Below are 24,978 nucleotides of genomic sequence, written 5' to 3'. Positions count from 1 at the left end.
GTGTCACAGTAAATTTTTATTTTAAATGATAAAGACCTAAAGTGTTTATTGCTTTGCTTAATCGATGTTAGTTGTCAACCCGATTGATTCTAAAGTTTCTAAGCTTAAATTCTCCTTCTCAAGCGATTTATATATATTGAGGAAAGTTGTAAATATATCGTTATAAATACTTTAAAAATTACGCTACGGCTTAGGGGAAGAGTATCCATAAATATATACCACAGTGTAATGAGTTATAGTTCTTTAACGCCTTTGAAGTCTTGCGAAATACCGCCTTATGTCTTTTCCGCAGGGCTGTCACATTGATATTTTTTTATCTTTCCTGTTTTAAATCAGACTATTTCGGGTGGTTATATGTCTAAGTTACCAGGTATTTATTTATCATAATTAATTTATTTGCATGACTCACCTACTTAATATAAAAATAATAATAAATATATGAAATGGTTTTCAGATCATGCTTAACAAGCTTAGCCACATAAAATATTATGTTATTACTAGCTGACCCGGCGAACTTCGTATCGCCTAACACAAACTTTATCGTATGGTATTAAAGTTCAAATTGACTTTTAAGTATTATCACAAATCTTTTGTATGGGAGTATAGAAAAGTGTTGTTTTTAGACTTTTTCAGGAAATTTAAATTTTTTTTTTTAGAATTTTTCTCTCCGTAAGAACCATCCTCGTAATTCAAGGAATATTTTAAAAAAAGAATTAGCGAAATCGGTCCAACCGTTCTCGAGTTTTGCGCTTAGCAACACATTCAGCGACTCATTTTTATATTATAGACTAGCTGACCCGGCGAACTTCGTATCGCCTAACAGTGACTTTTAAGTATTATCACAAATCTTTTGTATGGGAGTATAAAAAAGTGTTGTTTTTAGACTTTTTCAAGAAATTTAATTTTTTTTTTAGAATTTTTCTCTCCGTAAGAACCATCCTCGTACTTCAAGGAATATTTAAAAAAAAGAATGAGCGAAATCGGTCCAACCGTTCTCGAATTTTGCGCTTAGCAACACATTCAGCGACTCATTTTTATATTATAGATAAAGTTACTTCAACGTGTTTTGCTTAATTTTTAACAATTCAATATTCAAAATATGAGATAATCTATCTGTACAGTTCGATCTTTATATTTTTAATATTTATACTTCAAAAAATAAAAACCCTACTGTTTGTCCCTAGTGAGTCCCGTACGATTGCCCCGCATAGATGTCCGTTGAACGACTGTATGAAAGATTACCTTAGACCGTGTGATAGTACTGTGTATGTAGATTGATATGTTTTCGTAAACTAGCTGGAATATTTTTTAGGTTTTTTTTTTGACGTGACAACGTCTAATAAATCGATGAACGCCGCCTGCATGCACGAAAACGGATGACTCATTGTCCCGTTACGCTCATTGTACGCTTGCGCCGCATCTATCTCTCTTCCAGTCGATTGACCTATGCGTCCGAGGAGATGTTTTGTTATGGAGTTGTCACGTTAAGCTATCGTCCGTAAACCAACTTTACAGACAACCAATTTTTTTTACTTTTTTAATTTCTATTATAAAAACTGTCCTTTTTGTGGTGTTTAACGTTATACGTTATTATTAAATATTGAATGTAAATAAAAAAGTAATTCTACAATTTAGTGCAATCGTTCGAAAGTTATACGCGTACATACATTTCTGCGATTAATTTTAGTTTATATAAAAATGTGTGAACACTCGAGAGCAAGGTATATTTATAGTTTATATTATACATTTAGAAAATATTTTGTGTTGAATCTAATTAATACATTTGATTGCTATGTTATTAAAAGCTACAAAACAAGGTTATGTAGAAGTAGTGGAGGTCGCTATGACGATTATGATAATGCACTTTGCATTTTTAAGTTTAAAATCAACTTTATTACTTTGTCAATACATAATTTATTTTGTTTTTCGGTGATATTAATTTGTTAATGTATTCGTGTAATAATATTACTTATTTAAATTTTAGGTAACTTGATAATTTACGTGAATTTTTTTTATCAGTCCACCTAACCGACACTAATCGTTTAATATAGTATGTACTTTACTTTATAAGTATAAAGTAAAGTATAAAAGTTTAAAGTATGTATATACAATTGAATCCACTAGACGTGGAAATAGCATGTATGACAAAGACAAAAACATAATAGGAAGTAGAAGTAAGGAATATAAAAGTATTAATAAAACACATGCAATTCAAAAATACAAAAAGTAAACATTTCAATATTAAAAAAGGAAAAAATCATCACAATGGAAATTTAAAAAATACGATAAAGCAATGTATAATCTAAACACGGAGCTCATTATACAACTTGTTTTTAATTGTAGGTGTGTTACGGTTATGTTAGCAGCTACTCTCACCACTGACAAGAATTTTACCAATTTAAGTGCATTGATTAACCCCTTCATAAGATTAGACAGGAATAAGATATACGCAATCCGCGTACGCCACCTAGTATTACCTATCACAAAATTGCTTGGGCAGCAAGTCGCTATCATTACAGTTAAGCTCTCACGAAATATTAGAGAAATTAAAATCGCCATCGTATGGTATCATCATCATTACAGCCTATACAGTCCACTGCTGGACATAGGCCTCCACAAGTTTACGCCAAAAACAACGTGAACTCATGTGTTTTGCCCATAGTCACCACGCTGGGTATCCATCGTATGGTATGGTGGCTTTTTATTATTGCAGATATCTGTGACATTTAAAAAAAAGCATTTCTAGTACTTCCTCCCAAACAGGTGGAGGAAAGTAGGTAACGCAAACACATATATGTATACCTAAGTATTATGGTTCTAATTGTCAACCATAAGTCTTCACTAGATGATTCCCATTTATATTTCCTTATTGATTTGATCTTTTTATTAACAGCTATTGAAATACCACCACCTTCTTTTTTTTGGCAAGAAAGAGGACTTGACGACCGATCACGCCTGTGCAAATATAACGACTAACGACAATTTCTTTGTCAAAAGCCGTGCTGTTCAACCAAGTTTCAGTCAAAACTTTAATATCAGTCATGACAAAAAACCGCGGAATAGATATCCTCTGTTTTGACCTCGTACGTTTTGATAAAATATATTTACTCTGAATTTATAATAGAGATAAAAAATATTATAGTAGAGAAAAATAAATTATATAATGGTAAACATTATGAGTATATTGAGCGAAATTTAAAATGGAGGTTATCAAATCGACACGTTTGTGTGTAATATTTATACTTACTACAATTTATTCTCATATTCTTTTTTTTTTTTTACAATACTTTATTTACTTTGTTACAATTTTTGTTGTCAATACACTTAAAGTGTATGGAATTAGTTTTATACGTAACTAGCTACTGCCCGCAACTTTGTCCGCGTTGAATCGTGACTTGAAAAAAAACCCCGATTTTAAAACATTCTTCATTTGGGCTCCGCTCCTATTGATCTTAGTGTGATGATATATAGCCTATAGCCTTCCTCGATAAATAGGCTATTTAACACTGAAAGAATTTTTCAAATCAGATCAGTAGTCGGTGAGATTAGCGCGTTCAAACAAACAAACAAACTCTTCAGCTTTATAATATTAGTATAGATTTAGTACAAATAAGAATATACTTTTGTAAAAATAATAATAAATCATATACGTTTACAAATTGTCAATGAATAAAAACAATAAAACATTTTTAATTAAAACGTATTTACAGTAAGCTTGCATAAAGCGTGAAGCAATGTTTTGAGAAAGACAAAACACATTGAAAAGTTTTAATGAGAAGATCAAGGAACTCGACGACAAAGTATTCCTGAAGTGTCACTTGAAGTTCACTCGAACTATACTAAATGTGCAAATGAAAAGTGCGATGAATTTACTGTACAGAATCAAAATGCTATGTGTAAACTTGTCTTTTTAATTACTAGAATCAAAAATATGGGAGAAGTTGTGTACATTTTTTAGAAATAAAATAAGAAATTTCAATTTTTTTTTTTTGATGTTTTCGTATTTTTCTTTTCTTTATCCTGTATCAAAGTAGTTTGTAATATATGTAGACTGTATAACTAACACGGCACATGCAATAACAGTCAGTTTTATTATTAGAAAAATCTATAAATGGTTGCAGGTTGGCGATAATGGTTGCCAGTAGTAAAAAGAAAACTTAAGCCTTGCAGCTTCAACTTTCAATAACCCTGAAAATTGGCTTGCCAGCTTTATCTAATATATAAAATTCTCGTGTCACAGTTTTCGTTGCCATACTCCTACGAAACGGCTGGACCAATTTTGATGAAATTTTTTGTGCTTATCCGGTATCTATGAGAATCGGCCAACATCTATTTTTCATCCCCCTAAATGTTAGGGGTAGTCCACCTCTAAATTTTTTTTTATTTTTTAGACAAAATTTATAATTTCTATTTTTTTATGATACAACATTAAAAAATACATACAACCCTAAATTTTCAACCTTCTACCATCAACCCCTATTTTTAATAGCGTTTAGCGGCCAGACAAAGATTGCCGGGTCAGCTAGTCTATAATAATATATATAAAAGCGAAAGGTCACTCACTCATCACGAAATCTCCGAAACTATAACACCTACAAACTTGAAATTTGGCAGGAACGCTTCTTATAGAGCGTAAACATCCGCTAAGAACGGATTTTATGAAACTCGACCCCTAAGGGGGTAAAACGGGGGTTGCAAGTTTGTATGAAAATCCTATGTTTTTGAAGTAAGAGACCTGGAATTTTAAATGTGTGCTCTATAGATGATGAGAAGACGTCCAAATAATGCATCTTTAGAAATCAACCCCTTTTTGGGGTTAAAACGGGGGATGGTAGGTTGACTCACTGATCACGAAATCTCCGAAACTATAACACCTACAAACTTGAAATTTGGTAGAAAGGCTCCTTATAGGGCGTAGAAATCCGCTAAGAACGGATTTTACGAAACACGACCCCTAAGGGGGCAAAACGGGGGTTGGAAGTTTGTATGAAAGTCCTATGTTTTTGAAGTAAGAGACCTGAAATTTAAAATGTATCTCTATAGATGATGAAAAGGCATCCAAATAATGTATCTTTAGAAATCAACCCCTTTTTGGGGTTAAAACGGGGGATGGTAGGTTGACTCACTGATCACGAAATCTCCGAAACTATAACACCTACAAACTTGAAATTTGGCAAGAAGGCTCCTTATAGAGCGTAGACATCCGTTAAGAACGGATTTTACGAAACTCGACCCCTAAGGGGGTAAAACGGGGGTTGCAAGTTTGTATGAAAGTCCTATGTTTTTGAAGTAAGAGACCTAAAATTTTAAATGTATGCTCTATAGATGATGAGAAGACGTCCAAATAATGCATCTTTAGAAATCAACCTCTTTTTGGGGTAAAAACGGGGGATGGTAGGTTGACTCACTGATCACGAAATCTCCGAAACTATAACACCTACAAACTTGAAATTTGGCAGGAAGGCTTCTTATAGGGCGTAGAGATCCGCTAAGAACGGATTTTATGAAACTCGACCTCTAAGGGGGCAAAACGGGGGGTTGGAAGTTTGTATGAAAGTCCTATGTTTTAGAAGTAAAAGACTTGAAATTTAAAATGTATGCTCTATAGATAGCAAGAAGGCGTCCAAATAATGTATCTTTAGAAATAAACCCCTTTTTGGGGTTAAAACGGGGGATGGTAGGTTGACCCACTGATCACGAAATCTCCGAAACTATAATACCTACAAATTTGAAATTTGGCAGGAAGGCTTCTTATAGGGCGTAGAGATCCGCTAAGAACGGATTTTTTGAAACTCGGCCCCTAAGGGGGCAAAACGGGGGGTTGGAAGTTTGTATGAAAGTCCTATGTTTTAGAAGTAAACGACTTGAAATTTAAAATGTATGCTCTATAGATAGCGAGAAAGTGTCCAAATAATGCATCGTAATCTATATATATAAAAGAGAAAGGTCACTGACTCACTCATCACGAGAACTTAATAACCGCTGGATGGTCCATCCATCGAGGATGGACAAAGATGAGGCAGGGAGGTAGATTATAGTTAGTTGACGTCCGCTAAGAACGGATTTTGCGAAATTCCACCGCTAAGAGGGTTTAATTAGGGTTGATAGTTTGTATGAAACATATACAGCCTGAAAATAAAACTAAAAATGTGGTGTATAGAGAGGTTTTATAAAAATAACTATTAAATTATACTACATTGTGCCTTTTAAAAAGTTACTCAGTTTGATAAGCATTTCAAGTGACTGAAATAAAAAAATAATTTGCGTTAAACATCTTAATAGTGATGCATATCTTCATAACCACGTGGACGTAGTCGCGGGCGACAGTTAGTGTATTATAAAACAAAGTCCCCAAAAGTATATGTGATAGATTCCTTCAAAATCTACTGAACGGAGTTTCATGCGATTTCACCAATGGAGAGAGGGCTTCGAGAGAAAGGTTTACGGAACGGCTAAGCCGATTTTGATAATAGTTTCACTGGAAGTTTGCCGGGAAAACTTTGTGACACACTGATTTCTACGCGGGCGAAGCCGCGGGCACAGCTAGTCTATAATATATATAAACGCGAAAGGTCATTCATCACGAAATCTCCGAAACTATAACACCTACAAACTTGAAATTTGGCAAGTAGGCTCCTTATAGGACGTAGACATCCGCTAAGAACGGATTTTACGAAACTCAACCCCTAAGGGGGTAAAATGGGGGTTGGAAGTTTGTATGAGAGTCCCAGGTTTTTGACGTAAGAGACTTGAAATTTAAAATGTAAGCTCTATAGATAGATGGTGAAAAGGTGTCCAAATAATGTATCTTTAGAAATCAACCCCTTTTTGGGTTAAAACGGGGGATAGTAGGTCGGCTCACTGATCACGAAATCTCCGAAACTATAACAGTTACAAACTTGAAATTTGGCAGAAAGGCTCCTTATAGGGCGTAGACATCCGCTAAGAACGAATTTTACAAAATTCGACCCTTAAGGGGGTAAAAAGGGGGTCGGAAGTTTGTATGAAAGTCCCATGTTTTTCAAGTAAGAGACTTGAAATTTAAAATGTATACCTTATAAATGATAAGAAGGTGTTCAAATAATGAATCTTTAGAAATCAACTCCCTTTTGGGGTTAAAACGGGGGATGGTAGGTTGATTCACTCATCACGAAATCTCCGAAACTATAATACCTACAAACTTGAAATTTGGCAGGTACGTTTCTTATAGGGCGTATACATTTGCTAAGAACGAATTTTATGAAACTCTACCCCTAAGGGGATAAAACGGGGGTTGGAAGTTTGTATGAAAGTCCTATGTTTTGGGAGGAAGAGACTTGAAATTTAAAATGTATGCTCTATAGATAGTGAGAAGGTGTTCAAATAATGTATCTTTAGAAATCAACTCCCTTTTGGGGTTAAAACGGGGGTGGTAGGTTGACTTACTCATCACGAAATCTCCGAAACTATAACAGCTACAAATTTGAAAATTGGCAAGTAGGTTTCTTATAGGGCATATACATTTGCTAAGAACGAATTTTATGAAACTCGACCCCTAAGGGGATAAAACGGGGGTTGCAAGTTTGTATGAAAGTCCTATGTTTTTGAAGTAAGAGACTTGAAATTTAAAATGTATGCTCTATAGATGGTGAGGAGGTGTCCAAATAATGTATCTTTAGAAATCAACTCCCTTTTGGGGTAAAAACGGGGGATGGTAGATTAACTCACTCATTACGAAATCTCCGGAACTATAACAGCTACAAACTTGAAATTTAGCAGATAGGTTCCTTATAGGGCGTAAACATTCGCTAAGAACTGATTTTACGAAACTCGACCCTTAAGAGGGTAAAACGGGGGTTGGAAGTTTGTGTGAAAGTCCCATGTTTTTGAAGTAAGAGACTTGAAATTTAAAATGTATGCTCTATAGATGGTGAGGAGGTGTCCAAATAATGCATCGTAATCTATATATATAAAAGAGAAAGGTCACTGACTCACTCATCACGAGAACCCAAAAACTGCTGGAGGGTCCATCCATCCAGGATGGATAAAGATGAAATTTGGCAGAGAGGTAGATTATAGTTAGTAGACGTCCGCTAAGAATGGATTTTGCGATATTCCACCTCTAAGAGGGTTTAATTGGGTTTGATAGTTTGTATGAAACATATACAGCAGCTATAAGTTCGTCGATAGGTTATTTATACTGCAGCCTGAAAATAAAACTAAGAATGTGGTGTATAGAGAGGTTTTATAAAAACAACTATTAAATAATACTAAATTGTGCCTTTTAAAAAGTTACTCAGTGTAATAAGCATTTCAAGTGACTGAAATAAAAAAAATGCGTTAAACATCTTATAGTAATGCATATCTTCATAACCACGCGGATGTAGTCGCGGGCAACAGTTAGTGTATTATAAAACAATGCCCCCAAAAGTGTATGTGATCGATTTCCTCAAAATCTACTGAACGGATTTTCATGCGGTTCAAGAGGAAGGTTTACGGAACGGCTAAGACGATTTTGATGAGAGTTTCACTGGAAGTTTGCCGGTAAAACTTTGTGACACACTGATTTCAACGCGGGCGAAGCCGCGGGCACAGCTAGTACTATATAAAATCAAACTAGCCGTAGTCAGTCTGAATAATTCTTAACTACGCATAAAGTAAGTTTTTTGATTGGCTTAGTAAATTAATTGTGGTTTTTGTCACCCTAATCTAAAACGTGTAAAAAAATAAACTCCGACAACTGGTAATAAAATAATGTAATCTAAGTTTCTTTCAACCAAGTCATAAGTCGTAGACGTCGTAAAAGTTAGCAGAACTTTATCTTTCCCATACGCACCCTGATCTCGTGACTAACTGGTTTTACTTAACATGAATTTTCGAGAGGCTATTTACATCTTATAAAGAATTTTACATTGAAATTCTACCGTTTGGTACGAGGAGATCATGATTAAATAATTTCAATGTGAAACGGTACTTGACCTTTATTTGTGATATATTTCGTTAAAATACGGCGTGAGATTCAAACAAACATTGAGGTGTAAGAAGTTTTTGATTAAAAAAAACTCTTTAAAAAAAAATACAAAACATATTTTTCTATAGGATGTATGGATGGATGATTTATCTATTTTATACATCAATTCATTTTTATTTGTTATTATTTTTTTAGTATCGTTTTATTTTTCAGTTACGTTTTATTTCGGTTTATCTTTAGATGAAAAACAGTTTATTACGCTAAATATATTAACTATTAAAAATTAATACCCAACACAGAATAAACTTAAAGTCTGTACACTTAATGAGAATTACATTTACATTATTAATACAGAGGTCGCGTTCGCGAGTCGTTCGTTATAGGTTTTAAAGGCATTTATATAAAACGCTAAATATTAATGAAATTAGGTTGTTCAATTGAGGTTACTCGTGTCGCTGTTTCAAAAATCATCTCTTCTTCTAGCACCACTTGGCCTCTTTAGCAGCGACTACGCTTGCCTTGCTAATGAGCTGATGTATCTCTATTGCCATCTACGGAACCCGGCAATGCCTTCACCAACTTCATCTGCAAGCTAAAGTGCACTCACTAACATTTTATTTTTGACGTTAATCTATATTTTCGCTAACCATTGCCTGGTTTTGCCATTAAAATCCTATTCGACAAATTGTTTTGGATGCAGCAAAATATTTATGACTGATTGGTTCTTTGAGTTAAATTTTTAGAATAATTAGCATGGTTGTGTTAGATCGTTTTAACATCGGGTAAATCTTATGAAGGAAAATTTTAACTGTGTTTTTTGGTTAACGTCAGTAAAATTATTAAACTTTGCTTGAAATATCTACTTTCTCACGAGGGCGTGCCGCGTAGTATAACGCAATGTAAGCAAACATTAATCGACTGATTGTAAGTAACGAAATGATTAAATATCACTCTTTTTCAATTGTAACAACCGCTCTGGTATAGTGGTGCTAGTAGTCGCCCAATACACCGGCGGTTTGCGGATTCGATTCCCGCTCGGGATTGATATTTGATTTTTACAACTATTTCTTTCCGGTATAATAGATGTCTGTCCTTGTAGGTCTCCCCACCGTGCCTTGGAAAACACATTAAGTCGTCGGTCCCGGTTGTTATCATAAATATCTGATAGCGATCGTTACTCATAGTAGGGAACATATGAGCCGGACAGTCCATGGAGGAGAAATCTGGTCTTTTCGCCGAAGCCAGCCTGTTGCTGAAGGGATCCTATTGCCTGCAGATCCGGGACCCTCCAATTAAAGCGGCTGAAGGCTCCCGCAGGGGTTTTGGGCGGTATTGCACCCCCCAAGTGCTGAAGCCGACATACGGTCTAAGAATGCCTACCCAGGCTTCCTGGATATCACACGTAAACGGGGTTCCCCTGCGATAACAAAAAAAAATAGTTATATAGTAGTATGTTCCCTACATATCCGCTAACCCGCAGTGGAGCAGCGTAGTGGATTCATCTCTTTCCTCTGCATGGAGAAAGAGGCCTATGCCCCACAGTGGGATGTTACTGGCTGAATTCGTATGAGTATGAATGCAACAAGTCCGCTGTCCTTAAACAAGGAACACTTTCATTATTTGTTACTTTAATTATTATAAAAAGTGTCTCTTAAGATACAGCATAAAGAAAAGTAAGGAAGTATTCATTCTTTAGAGCAAACATTTCTAGTGACCGCGTTTTAAATTCCAAACGAAACTACGGCATTCTTTATTCGAAATTCTTTTGCTATTCTAAATCTTACATTATTTTTAGCGCCAACTCGGTTTGCCATTAAAATACTACTTTGACTAAATATGGATGATGATTAAACTTTAATGAGATACAATATCCTTTATAAATATACAACAGATTAATAAGTAATACATATCTATGAATAAGCCTGCCGCTTAATATTGAATGTGAATTTTGCGTAGGTACAACCGTACCTACTAAGAAAATGTTTTTAGTAATTAAATATTTTACTTAGTATAAATAGTCGAGGATGTAGTTTTCCTTATTTTTGATCTACACGTTTGTTATTAAGTTCAAAGTGATCTTAGTATGTAATTGAAGTATCTGAATAAATCTATCTCTTGGTATGGAATAAAGATTGAAACTTAATCAAAACATGAGATTCCCGAAGTGGTAATTAAAAAAATACAACCAATCGACATTTTTGTAGTAAATATATTATTATCATATCCTAACAATTCGATTACCTGTTAAGTGTAATTAATTTGTAATAGCCAACTTGATTATGAAATGAAAACATTCGACAGTAATTATTTGTACTCAGAATAATTGTTGCTCTGTAAATAAATAAAAGTAACAATAAAATATAATAAATACAGTTATTTTCTAACCGATTAATACATAAGTGACCATGAAACCGTAGAAACTTGTATTAAAATATTTTATTTGTGCGGGCTTTTGTCTCGGGAATAAGGCGTAATTTGAAAATATTTTCTTATACAGGTTCCTCTTTAATACAGTTTCTTCCATTATCTTTGCCTTATATTTTGTCGTTAATAAATCATAACAACATAATAAAACATACGGTTATCTTTCCATTATTATTATAAAAACGATATAATAAACTACCCGTTCCCGATCGAGATAACAAATCATCATCACATTACAGACATTTCGATTTAAACGTATTACTTAAATACAGGGTTTCTGTCGGTCTTTTCAAACGTCGTCCCTCACTTACCTGATTTCGGCTACATAATGCCAATTCAACACGTATTAGAAACAATATGTTCATTTTATTTACCGAACGAATAAAACGAACGAAAAAACCGTGTAGTGTCAACGATTCGGATTGAAAAATATTTATCTTATCTTTGATCTTTATAGTGTTTGTTAATTGAAGATATTTATTTGTATTCTCTCGTGTACCAATTTTATTGTCTTTATTTTTAACTCTGTTAATTTTACGATTTTATTTTTATTAAATGTTTGTTCTTGCTTTTATTTTTTATTTACTTTTTCGTACTTGTATTATTATACAATTAGCTCATTTGATGATGTTCTAAGTAGCTAGTAGTAGTATTTAATGAAATTGGACTGATAAAAGTTCTTGTAACAATAGTACTTATCTCTAGATATATCGTGTATTATATACTAACATTATAAAACTAAAGAGTATGTTTGCTTTTTCTATGAACGCGTTTTTTCAATCAATCTTAGGAAGTACTGGATCAAAGTGAAAAATTCTTTTTGTGTTGGATAATCCAACCGTCAATTCGAGGAAGGTAATATAATATGTAGTCGTCAAATTAATGTGGTCGAAACCGCGTTGCACAGCTAGTTCGATATAATATTGTCGTTTTAGCATAGAAGTAAAGTTTTAAGCTAGCATTATTAAGATCAATATTTTTAGATGGTAAAATGAATTTCTGCAAAGAGAATATCAGTCGAACAATTCGTTCACAATGGACGGCCGCAAAATGAAATGACCGTTCGTGGTCAAGAGCTTGTGGGTATGATGGTTGTAGTTTTTTTTTTTTTTCGAGAATCAAATCGTTGGGTGGTCTATCATTGTCGCTCGACGATTGATTGGACCAGCGGTAGCATTTGGCTTCTGTTCTAACAATTGCAATTTTGATCTCCCTTGCAAATACTTGTTAATATATACGACTATTTGGATAGAGGTACTAACGTCCATATTCATGATTTTAAAGATTTGCTTCTTTTCATAAATGTAGACAAATGTAATTTTTATTATTTGAACTAGGTTATTAAAAATGATAACATTAATATAATTATGCTTTTAAAAAATAGGATCATTATTTTACAATAATTTTACTTAGATGATAACAAATTGCCACAAATAATCTTCATCAGATTCTGATTTTTATTTTCTGAAGATATACCTTATACCAAAGTTATCTATATTTATGAAAACGATGCTGAGTGGCTGCTTCATTAAATAATATAGTCACCACATCTCTTCTCGTGGGTGTCGTAAGAGGCGACTAAGGGATAGCACAGTTCCACTACCAACTTGGAACTTATAAAGCCGACCGATGGCGGGATAACCCGCCTGTCCAGCGTGGTGACTATGGGCAACACACATGAGCTCACGCCATTTTTGGCGCGAACTTGTGGATGCCTGTGTCCAGCAGTGGACTGCGATAGGCTCAAATGATGATGATATTGATGATGATGATAAAAACGATAAGTAAAAATTACATGTCTAGGGAATATTTTTAAACTGATTACAAATTATTTAAATTTCCAAACTCCGTACCTTTTAACACTATCAAATTGATAGCATCCGTCGGTACTGAGATAAACAGTTGTGACGTACACGCAGATAGGTCTTAGTTTTTATAATTTTCTTACTAGAGATCTTTAACAAAAGGAAGCCAGAAAAACTTCCGTTCATATAGTGCCGGTTTTACGGATTGACTTCCTTCCATCCATACATTTAAGACTCGTTGGCCCTTCTTTTGAAAATGTCGGGGCCATTTGCAAAACGATATTTCATACGTTACGTCCAAGTGCTCTGTTTTTCTAAACAGAATTTTTATACGCGTCGCAGACTTAGATTCTGCTAAGTCGGTGATATTCTTTTTGGTTAAGATTTGATGGCTTACGCTTCAGCCTGTGATATCCTACTACTGGGCATAAGCCTCTTTCCCCATGTAGAAGAAGGATCAGAGCTTAATCCACCACGCTACTCCAATGCTTGCAATTTGATGGCTTACCTAGCTTTAAATATTTTATGGATGAAGTCGTTAATTTTATCATAAATGTGAAAGTACGCATACAGGATGATCGACTCCTAATATCTGTTTTGATAGACTCGTCCCGCATGATTCATTATTTAATAATTTACAGCGAGAAACATTCTACGAGTAAAAGAATTCGTTTCCATATGCGGTTCTTTAGTTGTATGCGGCAGTTAATCTTAATATTTTACTTGATCGACGTTTTTAAGGTGTTTTTTTTCACGTAGAATGTGATCAATAACACCTAAAGAACCCCCATTAGAGCGCAATAAGAAGAAAAACTACCTATATACATTGATATTTTTGAACACAGGAATCCAACTTGTTGACTTTAATTGTCAATCTTGTGGTCTGCCTTTCTTTCAGTCAGCAAATGTGACTTTATTGTTTATCTAGACAACTACAGTTGAGATAAATGTAACAGTTGATATTATTTGCTTAAAAAAACTTAATTAAATTAAAATATTAAGTAAAACTCCATTGAATTTTTAAATATACTGTATGCGAGATTGATTCGCATTTAGCTTGAATAACATTTATTGCAAATTTATAAGGTTAAGGGAATGTTAATCGTTTTTACGTAATATAAATATGTAGTGTTACTATTTTCAAACTATATAAAAACGTGACTGATGTTCAAGTCATTTTATATTGACTATATCAGAGTTAGTTGTAAAAATTCTAGTTGCTGATAAAGCCGGTTGATAAGTGTGATAAGGCGATGCACGACCGTGGAAAGTAACGTAATAAGATTTATAGCGATGACCTCGGGGACTTGAAGACTTGATAACAGTGAAATTATTGAGACAAATAATTGCAACGAGATAGGAACGACATCGAATAAATTTGAGATAGTTGATGCCTTCGGTGATTAAAAGTTTCTGGAAATTATTTTGTATTCTTTGTGTTTTTCAATTGTAAGTAAAATTAGTTCACCAAAATATTTAGAAGTAGAGATATATACTTTTATTGATAACAGTGTTGTTTATTTTGCTTAAGTCATACGAAGTTTTAAAGTTAATCACTTCTTGAAATAAATAAAAGTATGGAGTGAAGTGTGTGGCTTTAGGATTTAATATCAAATGTACCATTTATAAATAAACCTCTGCCTGCTTGCGGCTTTTCACGGATAAGTCATCGTGATACACTGTATCAATTTATCATACTGTATTTAAGATTTCACTTTTTAAGATAAATTATAAAAAGTTATGAAATGTTTTACAACGATAAATCAACAACAACACAACAAACCACAATATACAAAATAATTACTTATATTATTCTTAAATGTTCTTAATAAATACAGAAAAGAAATATTTTGTGGATTTATAAAATTATTTTTTATGGGGCAATTTTCCTAAACTTAACATTTATATTTATTATTTAAGTATACCAAGGTATTCTTCTACTGCGTACCATAACCTAAAGTTTAATCAATTTATTAATTTTGAATGATTTAACTTTTTAATAGCTGTAGAGTCTATCGATTAAGTACATACAAAAAATAGATGTGTGTGTACTTATGTAAGCACGTAGGAAATTATATCTCACAGGCTAGCTCTAGCTAACTTTACGTTGCTAACTTCTTGTTGGTGGACTAACTTCAGGATGTCTGTCGGTTTTCTTGTAACGTTGTGCGCGCGTATCGTAGAAATTTACTCTCATCGTTTTCCCCTAACGCGCCAAAAGAAGTATAACTTCAAAAAAAAACAAATACTCTTCTTTCTCTCTATAAGCTTAGATTACACATTCGTAACCAATGATTTTTCCGAATAAAATTAGTATTAGTAATTGTACCAATTTAGAGTTAGTTAGTTTAATGGTTTCTGCGTATCATTGATCGCCGAATACCCCCGAGGGCAGCAAAATAACACGGCAGATATTCGCTCGGGAGCTCGATTAATACCCAATGGACGGTATCACTACAACCTTCCGAAGATTATCGTGATTGCTTTCGTGTCTATCCAATACGATTCCATTCAGTTTTCTATTAAATATCGGATTTACATTTCTGATTTTATTCTGCTTCGACTGTGGCCTTGCATTGTTACAAGTTTTCCTCTTCAATGACATTTATTTTTGTTATCGACTGCTTTTTTTTGTTAATTTTAAGTGTTTAACGTATATTAAGATTTTATCTCATATAATTGTTCCTTAAATAGTTTTCTTGCTTTTGTGATTTTAATTTTTTTTATTCATTTATGTTTTTTATCCATTACAGGCCGCACAAAATGATGCTGGAGTCGAGCCGGTAAGTTCGATACCTACTTAAGATTTATTTTATATTTTAACATTTAATTTCTTAAGATATAATACAACAAAACGATATCTTGATTCCGCCTCTGTCTCAAACGATCGGCGTCCGTTTCACGAAGATATAAAGAGGAGAAAGCGGGACAAAGACATAAACACACTCACTTTTGTATTTTTAATATTAAGTAAGTTATTCCATAATTTGTTTGATAAATGTATTAAATAATAATAATTTACATAACGTACATACATTTAAAATAAAATATTAATATAGTTTAAGGCTCTTCATTCTGCTGATGAAATAAATAAAACATTGGGTGCAACGGTAAAATTTCAAATTCGTCGCACATGATATCTCGTGAAATCTATTGATATACATTTTACAACTTACCTGCACGCTTGTTCATTAACTCAATAACCTTTGTTTTAAAGAATTTCTGGAAATGTTCTTTTAGCCGTAGGGTCGTCTTTTGAACCTTTTTGTCGGTACTATGTACGAATTCTCGTATTGTCTTTTATTATCTCGTATTGTATTATTATTTAGCACATGTTTTGTAAGGGGACTCCATTGTAATAACCCGTAATTTACCATTGCTGGTTAGAGGTTTCTATTCCTATTGTATAAGTAACTGCGGAGTTTCTTTCTGATTATCTGCGGACAGAGTATTTCGAATCGGTGCAGTGGTAGCTTCACTTAAACTGTAATAAATTTATTAAAGACTAGTATAATTTTATTTCTTAAAATGACGATTCATAGTTCTTATGAAGTCAAATCGAGTTAAAAGATTGGAGTTCGGTTAGTTTAGCTGTTACATTGGATTGACGAACGGTCTTCTTACCGTTGAAGGTGGTATGAATGTTTTACGGATGTGATTTATAAAGTAGCATGCACATGTAATGTCTAACTGCTAGACAAAGGATGATTCTTTCATGAAATGAAAGAGCTGAAGCTTATGATCCAAAATGTGCAGGATCTTTTATGTTGTTCAGCGGCTTTAGTCCAGAGTTGTATCGTATTGTAGCACTTCAGGGTTTTTGTGGACTATGTTATCTTTAATTTAAAACAGTGCTTAACTTGATTTAGTTTCTGAACCTTTTAGTTAAGATCCATATTGTTCCATCCGCTAGTAAAGTAATAGTAGTTAGACGCTCGTCAAATTATTCTCATAACGAATCTTATCATGAAATAATCTAAGTTACTAACGACGTAAAGAGCGAGTTAACGACTTTAGGTACGTTTGGTAGGTACCTGTAGTATCGGTGCGGGTAGGGGTACAAGACGAGCGTGCACCGTTCACATAATATCTAGCCGAGTGTGTTGCACTCTGCATAATTAGTTTCGCCTATCCACTCGCACTACCATCAATTACGTGAAAGTACGTCATTTTCTAATTTCTATTTTAATTACTATTGCGCTGCGATGCTACTTTTTTTTACTCCTATTCTCTGTCTATTGAATGTCAAGGAAAGTAAACATCTATAGTGTTGTGTTTTTTATTTATACATAGCTCTCGCTTTGAGTTTATTTCATTTCCAGTATTAAAAATAGATACAAGAATAGATGCTAAAGGCAATTTCTTCGTTTGTTAATTTACTTTCCACTTACGTACTACAAATGTGTGTAGTTAAAAATGTATCTGTCATAAAGGGATATTATGTTATTGCATCATTATTCAGGTATCAAAGGCTTGGCTCACTATATTTATTTATAACAATGTAATAGCTCTTTTTACTATAAATCATCGTGTGAAAGAAGGTTGAATGACTCATTTTAGAAAAACGAATAAAAGAAAGAGATGCATACTGTTTGCGGACACTGTCGCTGGCCATGAACTGCAAACGTAAACACCGGGCATGTTAACTAATTTATTTACCACTATTCTGCTGTTTAGGTTTAATTTGTTTCTATTTTATTTGACTATAAATTCACACAACTTGTTAATTTTAAATTAAGAATTGTAATAACGAAACCTAATTTATGACAGGGCTTTAATAAGTAATCTCGTAATCATAATATAGCAAATTTTCTAGTTACAAAATGTTATGCAAAATACAAAAGGTAAAAGTCAACTTTATCACTTAACATAATCACAGCGATGTTTGCCTTTCGCGTAAATAAAACAGAACTTATTAGAATAACATTGTTGCCAGGCATTTAATAGAAGATCCACAATATCTATAAGTTGTGGCTTACTAGTCTTCAGGCTGAGATTTTATGACGACGCGAGCTCTGTTTACGATTACGAGCTATTTATTACTTTCCAGTTTTCTGTAAACGAGGACCCATTGTTGTCATCCTCAGCGATGTTTAAGCTGACAAACAATAGAATGGCGCGGAGAGTCCAGATTTTAAAAGGCCTCTGGCACAAAAAAAGGTGCATCTAATCAATCACGGCGACTCGACACAGTAAGTCGGATGCCCGCTTTTTTTTTAATCGACGCTCATTTGCATATACCTTTTTCTCGCTCCGTTTCATCGATTTAGTTATTTGTTAGAAAGAGACGAACACTGTCGCACTGACCTTAGAGCAACGTGCGCGTGCGTCAATACCGTTTCACCCGTGAGAAGGAATTTTTCGTAGTGTTCAATCGCTGTCTTAGCTTGTGGTATAATGATCACATTTCGTATTTAAAGTAATTACGTAAATTTCACACAGGCCGATTGCGGAACTTTCTATGGGATCATTCCCATATATTTCTGCGTGATCTATGGTAATGTCTTATGCAACAATCACTTCTTACCAACTAAAGTCAGCTGCTTAATAATGTATCGGTTACATTTTTCGTAAAACAACAAAAAAAGAATTATGTTTCTTATCAATCTAAAAACAATATTATATAGAGAATTAATTTTTTGTTGAAGTGGATTGAGAGTGTAAAGCAATAAAAATGCGAGAGAAACCGCGCCGTTTAGTTATACTTACAATGTTTACTTGTCAGGAATTATGCAATGTAATCTCTGGTTTTAATGAGTTAATATTTCATAACTTCTCTATAATGTGTAAAGATTTTATACAAACAAAATCGACGTAAATTCAGATTTAATTGATTGTACGTTTCGCTGGGTACATTTAACCATATCCAGAGGGTAGTCGAAATCCGATTAGATTCCCAAGGCAGTTGATAAACCAACCTTACTCAAATATGTACGCTAATGTACTTGTGTGGATTTAATGTTCCCTTGTACACTCGCGTTATATTTTAATGTGAAACTTTAAATTTAAATGCGGTTAGACTAAAAGGACTTGGCGATTACTTTACGTCAGATCTAAATGATTTACGTTTAAATAATCAAGCCTCATCTATAAATCAAATTCAAGAACAAAAAGAAAGTAATTTTTACTGGGACCGGTATTAGGGTAACTTGTGTGACATATCAGTTACTAGGCGAGCTGCAGAAGATGTAACCCCACGGTAAGGGGAGGGAGAAACGGTGCCAAATAGACGAAGTTTAGGGTGGCGTATTTTACGACTGACCCTTTTGATTTCCGTACCAAAAACGCAAACAAGATAGGTTAGAAAAATTTAAATGTTAATATAAATTAGGTAATATATTAAAAACCCATCAATCAAACTAAATTCGATAGAAATTCGTTAATACAATTTTAGGGAATATGCTGCTCACTATAATACTACTAATACTTCGCCGTATAATATGCATATTCATTCTTCATGAAAATGTAATAATTAAACGTACAATGTTCGAAATTGACAATATTATCGATGCAAATTTATTATTCTAATTAGGGCTTGGCTTACGATATTAACTCAAAATTACAGACAGCGTTTTATTATAGCGCCGTAATACTTTAACAAAGCGAGCGGTGCGAGTTCGTTGTTATTATCAATAGTTTGCACGTGTCACGGCGTCAAGGCTATAAAAGTTGTGTAGAAAGCTGGTTACCGCGATCGGTAACGATAGGTGTAGATGTAGTTGCTGCATGAGCCAACAATTAGTTTACTTAAAAAAAAAAGATATGATAGTTTTAATAGCTGCATCTTTTGTGTTATTACTGTAAAAGGAAATTAATAAAATTAATATAGTGCCTTATTTTTCTAAAAATAGTCCGAGTAAATTAAATTCGTAACCTCGCCTGACAAACTTGATTACATTAACACTATCTTGTGCCAGTTCGTTTACTTTTTGTGTACGTTTAAATAATTTTATTTTTGTTTTTCATTAAAAGCTTAACAAAATAATTAATACCTATCATAAACGTGGTATTTAATGATGTCATGCGTATCTCTTTGTCGTTTTGCGTAAATATTAGCTAGCATGCCTCACTTGCATCGAACACGCATCACTCCTCGAATTGCCGACCTATTTTAATACTTATTCCTCTCGTGTAATTTATAATAATATTATCATCAGTGCTCAGTACGAGCAAACAATGAAGCGGCCACTCGTGATAATAATTTATTATGAAACTTGTGGCCAATCATGACGCTATTGTCATTTTCTCTTATAACAGGCTTCACCGTATTTATTATTGTTCTTTCTGTTCGTAATTTATCGCCGCGAATTCATTTCGAATTTTCTTCTGTTTCTGTATTAAGTTAAAAATTATAATTTTTATCTCTGTCATAATCTTTCTTAGGTATTTTTTATGAGAATATTAATTTTTAATACGACTCTAGTCACGTTTCAATTCATTTTATGGCATTTCGAACTCTACTGTCTTTGAATAAGGAATCATAGTTGATTTATTTGCTATATGGCATATTATAACTATAAAAATATGTTTACGTAAACACGTGCAAATGGATTTGCATTTCATGTCGTACAGTCCACCGTCGCCCATTTGACGATTACTGTCAACAAAAACATATAATCGCGTTACGTCAGCGAGGTGTGCAACCTTGGCATTGATAGCTTGTTAAACTCGAAATACTCTTGGAGAGGCTTTGATCGTCAGCCCGGCGCTAATTAACTACGCATCGGATTTTATCTCTTGGCTTGTTTATTTTTACCTGATAAGAACGAATATATGGAATAATTCAATTATGCTTTCCCTTTATTCGGTTTTATACTTGCCGAGTAACAGCTACGATAAAAAGTTTTACGCCCATTTACGCCTCTTAACTTTATTAATATTGATTCTTAAGTTATTATAGATAGGCCAGAAGAAAACGTTCAAAAGATCCGAAATGATTGATCGTACTTCGTTAATATACGCCAAAAAAGTTTTTAAATTTGTGGGTGAAGGCCTCGAGTTCGGTTGTTTGACCGTGGTTGCTTGTTCTAGATAAATTGATATTACCAACGTAGTCAAGTTTTGCTGCAGTGGAATAATTACGTTACCTGACTCAGCGTTCTATACCTATGCTATTACGTAGTTTAATTTGTACGTTATGTCACCTCATCATATTTTTATATTTTTAAAAATGATAACAGATGTCAACAAATATTATGTGAGAAGTATGTCAGCTTAGAACACACCCTCTCTTCCCGTGAGTGTCGTAAGAGGCGACTAAGGGATCACACAGCTCCACTACCACCTTGGAACTTATAAAGCCGACCGATGGCGCTATAACCATCCAACTGCTGGCTTTGAAATACATAGGCCGAAGACGGACAGCAGTGTCTTAGGTGCGACAAAGTCAGTCCTGCCTAATCGGCCTGCCCAGCGTGGTGACTATGGGCAACACACATGAATTCGCGCCATTTTCTCAACCATACATACGTTCGCGATTGATGTAAACTAAGATAGTGTAAAGTTTCGTATTTAACGAAAAATTTCAAGTGTATTCCTACAGAATAGACCAACAAATTTATAATGGCATCTATTTAAATTTCCAATGGACGCGCTCTGTGGCGAATGTTATTGGCAGACACTTACTAGTGAATAATTTCTAACGTTGACATTACATACTTCTGTTTTATTTTCTATGACGTTAGCTTAGGACTTTGCTGGAGTATACTTACGTTAGATAAGCGGTTTGTTGACAGTCCGCCGGGAACCCTTTCATTTTTTCAGGATAAAACGTTTCCTTTATATTGACCCTGAATATAATATATCACCTTGTCGAGTTTGATTAAAAGTGCTCAGTGGCTTTCAGATGATAGGTAATATACGTATAAAAATGTAGCTTACATTTCAGTCTTGATAATCATGAAATATTAGTTTTGTGTCATGAAACAGACGTGTGTATTCGCTATACCAGACCGAGATACACATGCTAATGAGGAAGTGGTAATCAAAAATTCTTTCATAACTTGTCGTTGAAACGTTCCGTAGGCGGCTATTATTCGCGTAAATTGTAAACACGGCAGGGAGAAAGTGTAATATATTCGCGATCTGACTTCAACCTGTAGTTGACCCATATACTGAAAATGCATGTAGTTTATTATGTATGGAAATGGAACCGTCTTGAGACGAGCGAAAGAGATATGCGAGATAAAATATTGCCTGTTGAAAATGTTCAAATACTAGCGAGCGTGTAAATATTTTACTGCTTCTGATTCATAATGATTTGTTAAAGCTTAAATTAATTGTAAATTTCATTGGCCATGCTTTGAAAAATTTCTTAAAACTAAGATTTTTATATTAATTGTAAGAGGTGTAATGTTTCATTAAGCAGTATATGTCGATTTGTTTAAGTTTTGACCTCATCGTGTTTCAGGGCACCTATTGGTACATAAAATATATCTAAGGGTATTTATTTTTCTTGTAAATAATACAAAAGTAATACCAAATTTTTATTTTACGTAATTTAGAAAACGCAAAAATTCGTTCTTGCTTGTATTTCAAGCTCGTGTATTTTTTCAAAACGGTACGAATGCGAAAAAAAAGTAAAAAAAAAACTAAGTGCGCAAAAATGTTAACATCATTTATTAAATAATAAATAAACCTTTCACAGTACGAAAATATGACAGTGATAAAGCAACAAGTCCCTTTTTGCCACATTTGAGACCATATTTCGTCGCTGCACCTTCTAGGGGAGGATGGGGGGAGGTTGGGGGAAGTGACGCGCTCTCACCGCCATAATTATTTCATACTTTGCATTCGCGTTTCGAATAGAGAAACAATCGTATCCGAACGACGATGTATTTTTCCGTCTGGCTGCTCGGGGTGGAGATTTAGGATTCCCTTCCCTTTTTTATTGTAAACCCTTTGCTTACGTTATAGTTAATGTATGTAGTCTATATATATTACGGTACTCAATATAGAATTGTATGTTTAAGAAGCTAAGAAGATAAGTTTGTGTAAAATAACTATGTTGTATGGGTATTTTATTGTGTACTTTGAATCTTTTTTAAGACGTGATATTCAAAAACTATTTTAAAGTCTTATTCAATATACTTTTTAACTAGCTTATTGATTCTTTTAAGTCATCTCTCATGTTTAAGATTAAATAATAAGTAGAAATTGTGCAGTTTAGTAAACTTTCAGCACCGTAAGAAAAGCTAGTTACAGAAGCTTACTGGTAATACTACAATTATGATGTCTAAGAATTTTTATTGTAGCTCTGATAAAATGTTAACTATGATATGTAACTTGTTATATATTCTTCCTGTAACATCTACGGAATCGTCAATCCTTATATTCGATCGTACCAACCTCTCTATTTTTTTCCGCTCTCAATAAACACAGCCCTGTTTCAGATGTCTTTGTTTGTCGTACGGTCCTCCACACAGTACAATATTTGTTTTGTGTTACATTCGCCGTTATGTCTAAAAATATAAGAGCTACGATCGTTTCAATCAGCTTTTTTGTGCTTATTCGTGATCCGTCACATGCAAATACACACGCGCTGCAATGAAAATGTGCTTCGTTTTTGTTTATTTTCAGCTGCAGTTGAAGTCTATTGTTATTGAGTCATTTAACAACTAATTACTATCTACAGCATATTACACAAGGAGAAATATATATACCTATTAAATATAATCCTAATATGATACTCAAAGCTATTAGAGCAACGTTAGTTAATAAGTTTCATCGTCTGTGTAAAATGTTTCAGTAACATTTCTTCTAACCTTAATATTACTTTTAAAATCAGAGCTCTCTTTAATTTTATAAAATTAATTATCATAATTTGTATTATAGTCGATTTATTGACATAACGCTTGACTTGGAAAAACAATAATGATAATGGTGTCAAGTTATTTTCTTGTCTTATTGATAATTGTCATTGTTCACGATTGCTACATAATTGTGACCTAAATCGTGTTCATTAAATTTTAAAAATTGAAAGTAAAGTGTATTTTCGTAAATAGATAAAATGTTGTCATAATTCCATAGAACTATTGTGGTCGCGATGATTTTGCCTCGAACGATATGAATGTAGTTTGTCGTAGTACATACATACCACACATGGTGACTTACTCGTTTAACAAACCACAGAAACATTTAAAATTGTGGAAAATTTTGATATGACCTTTGAGGTGTCTCTGTCCACAACTGTATTGACATATTTTTTTAGTTTAGTAGTTTTTAATATTTTTATTAAATACTAGCGACCCGTTCCGGCTTCGCACGGGTGCAATGCTGATACTAAATATACTACAGAATGTCTTTATTTATAGTGTGAAGCTAGCTTATAGCGTGGTTATTAACATTCAAATATGCGTCGTGAGTTACAGAATGCGTTGAAAAAATAAAGGTTCACTGCTAGTTCCCCGTAGGTGATAGCGTGATAATTTCTAGCCTATACACCCGACTACTTAATAATATTCGTGCCAAATTTGAAGTAAATTCATGCAGTACTTTTTGAGTTTATCCCGGACATACATACAGACAAACAGACAAAAATTCTAAAAACCATATTTTTGGCTTCGGTATCGATTGTAGATCACACCCCAAATATTCTTTTAAAAAAAATATTTAATGTACAGTTTTGACTTTCCTAACATTTTATTATATGTATAGAAGTCGTGTGGGACGTCCTCCGGCCCGCTGGACCGACGATCTACGTAAGATTGCCGGTGTAGGCTGGATGAGGATTGCGGAAGACCGGGATGTGTGGCGCGAACTTGGGGAGGCCTATGTCCAGCAGTGGACTGCGATAGGCTG

The 24,978-nt window shown here is 33.8% G+C and overlaps 1 protein-coding gene across 1 annotated transcript in view; it reads left to right on the top strand.

The window, feature by feature from the left end:
* Positions 1 to 22,953, top strand: part of LOC123662689 (piggyBac transposable element-derived protein 2-like) — a 39,272-nt gene extending 16,319 nt beyond the window's left edge. The window contains exon 4 of the mRNA XM_045597493.1: positions 22,826 to 22,953. Coding sequence (XP_045453449.1) covers positions 22,826 to 22,953 — 128 coding nt within the window. The remainder of the gene's footprint in view (positions 1 to 22,825) is intronic.
* Positions 22,954 to 24,978: the final 2,025 nt, after the last annotated feature.

Source organism: Melitaea cinxia, chromosome 19 (genome assembly GCF_905220565.1).
Source record: "Melitaea cinxia chromosome 19, ilMelCinx1.1, whole genome shotgun sequence".
NCBI lineage: Eukaryota > Metazoa > Arthropoda > Insecta > Lepidoptera > Nymphalidae > Melitaea > Melitaea cinxia.
The sequence above is the reverse complement of the archived record's forward strand: the minus strand, read 5'-3'. Positions and strand labels throughout refer to the sequence as shown.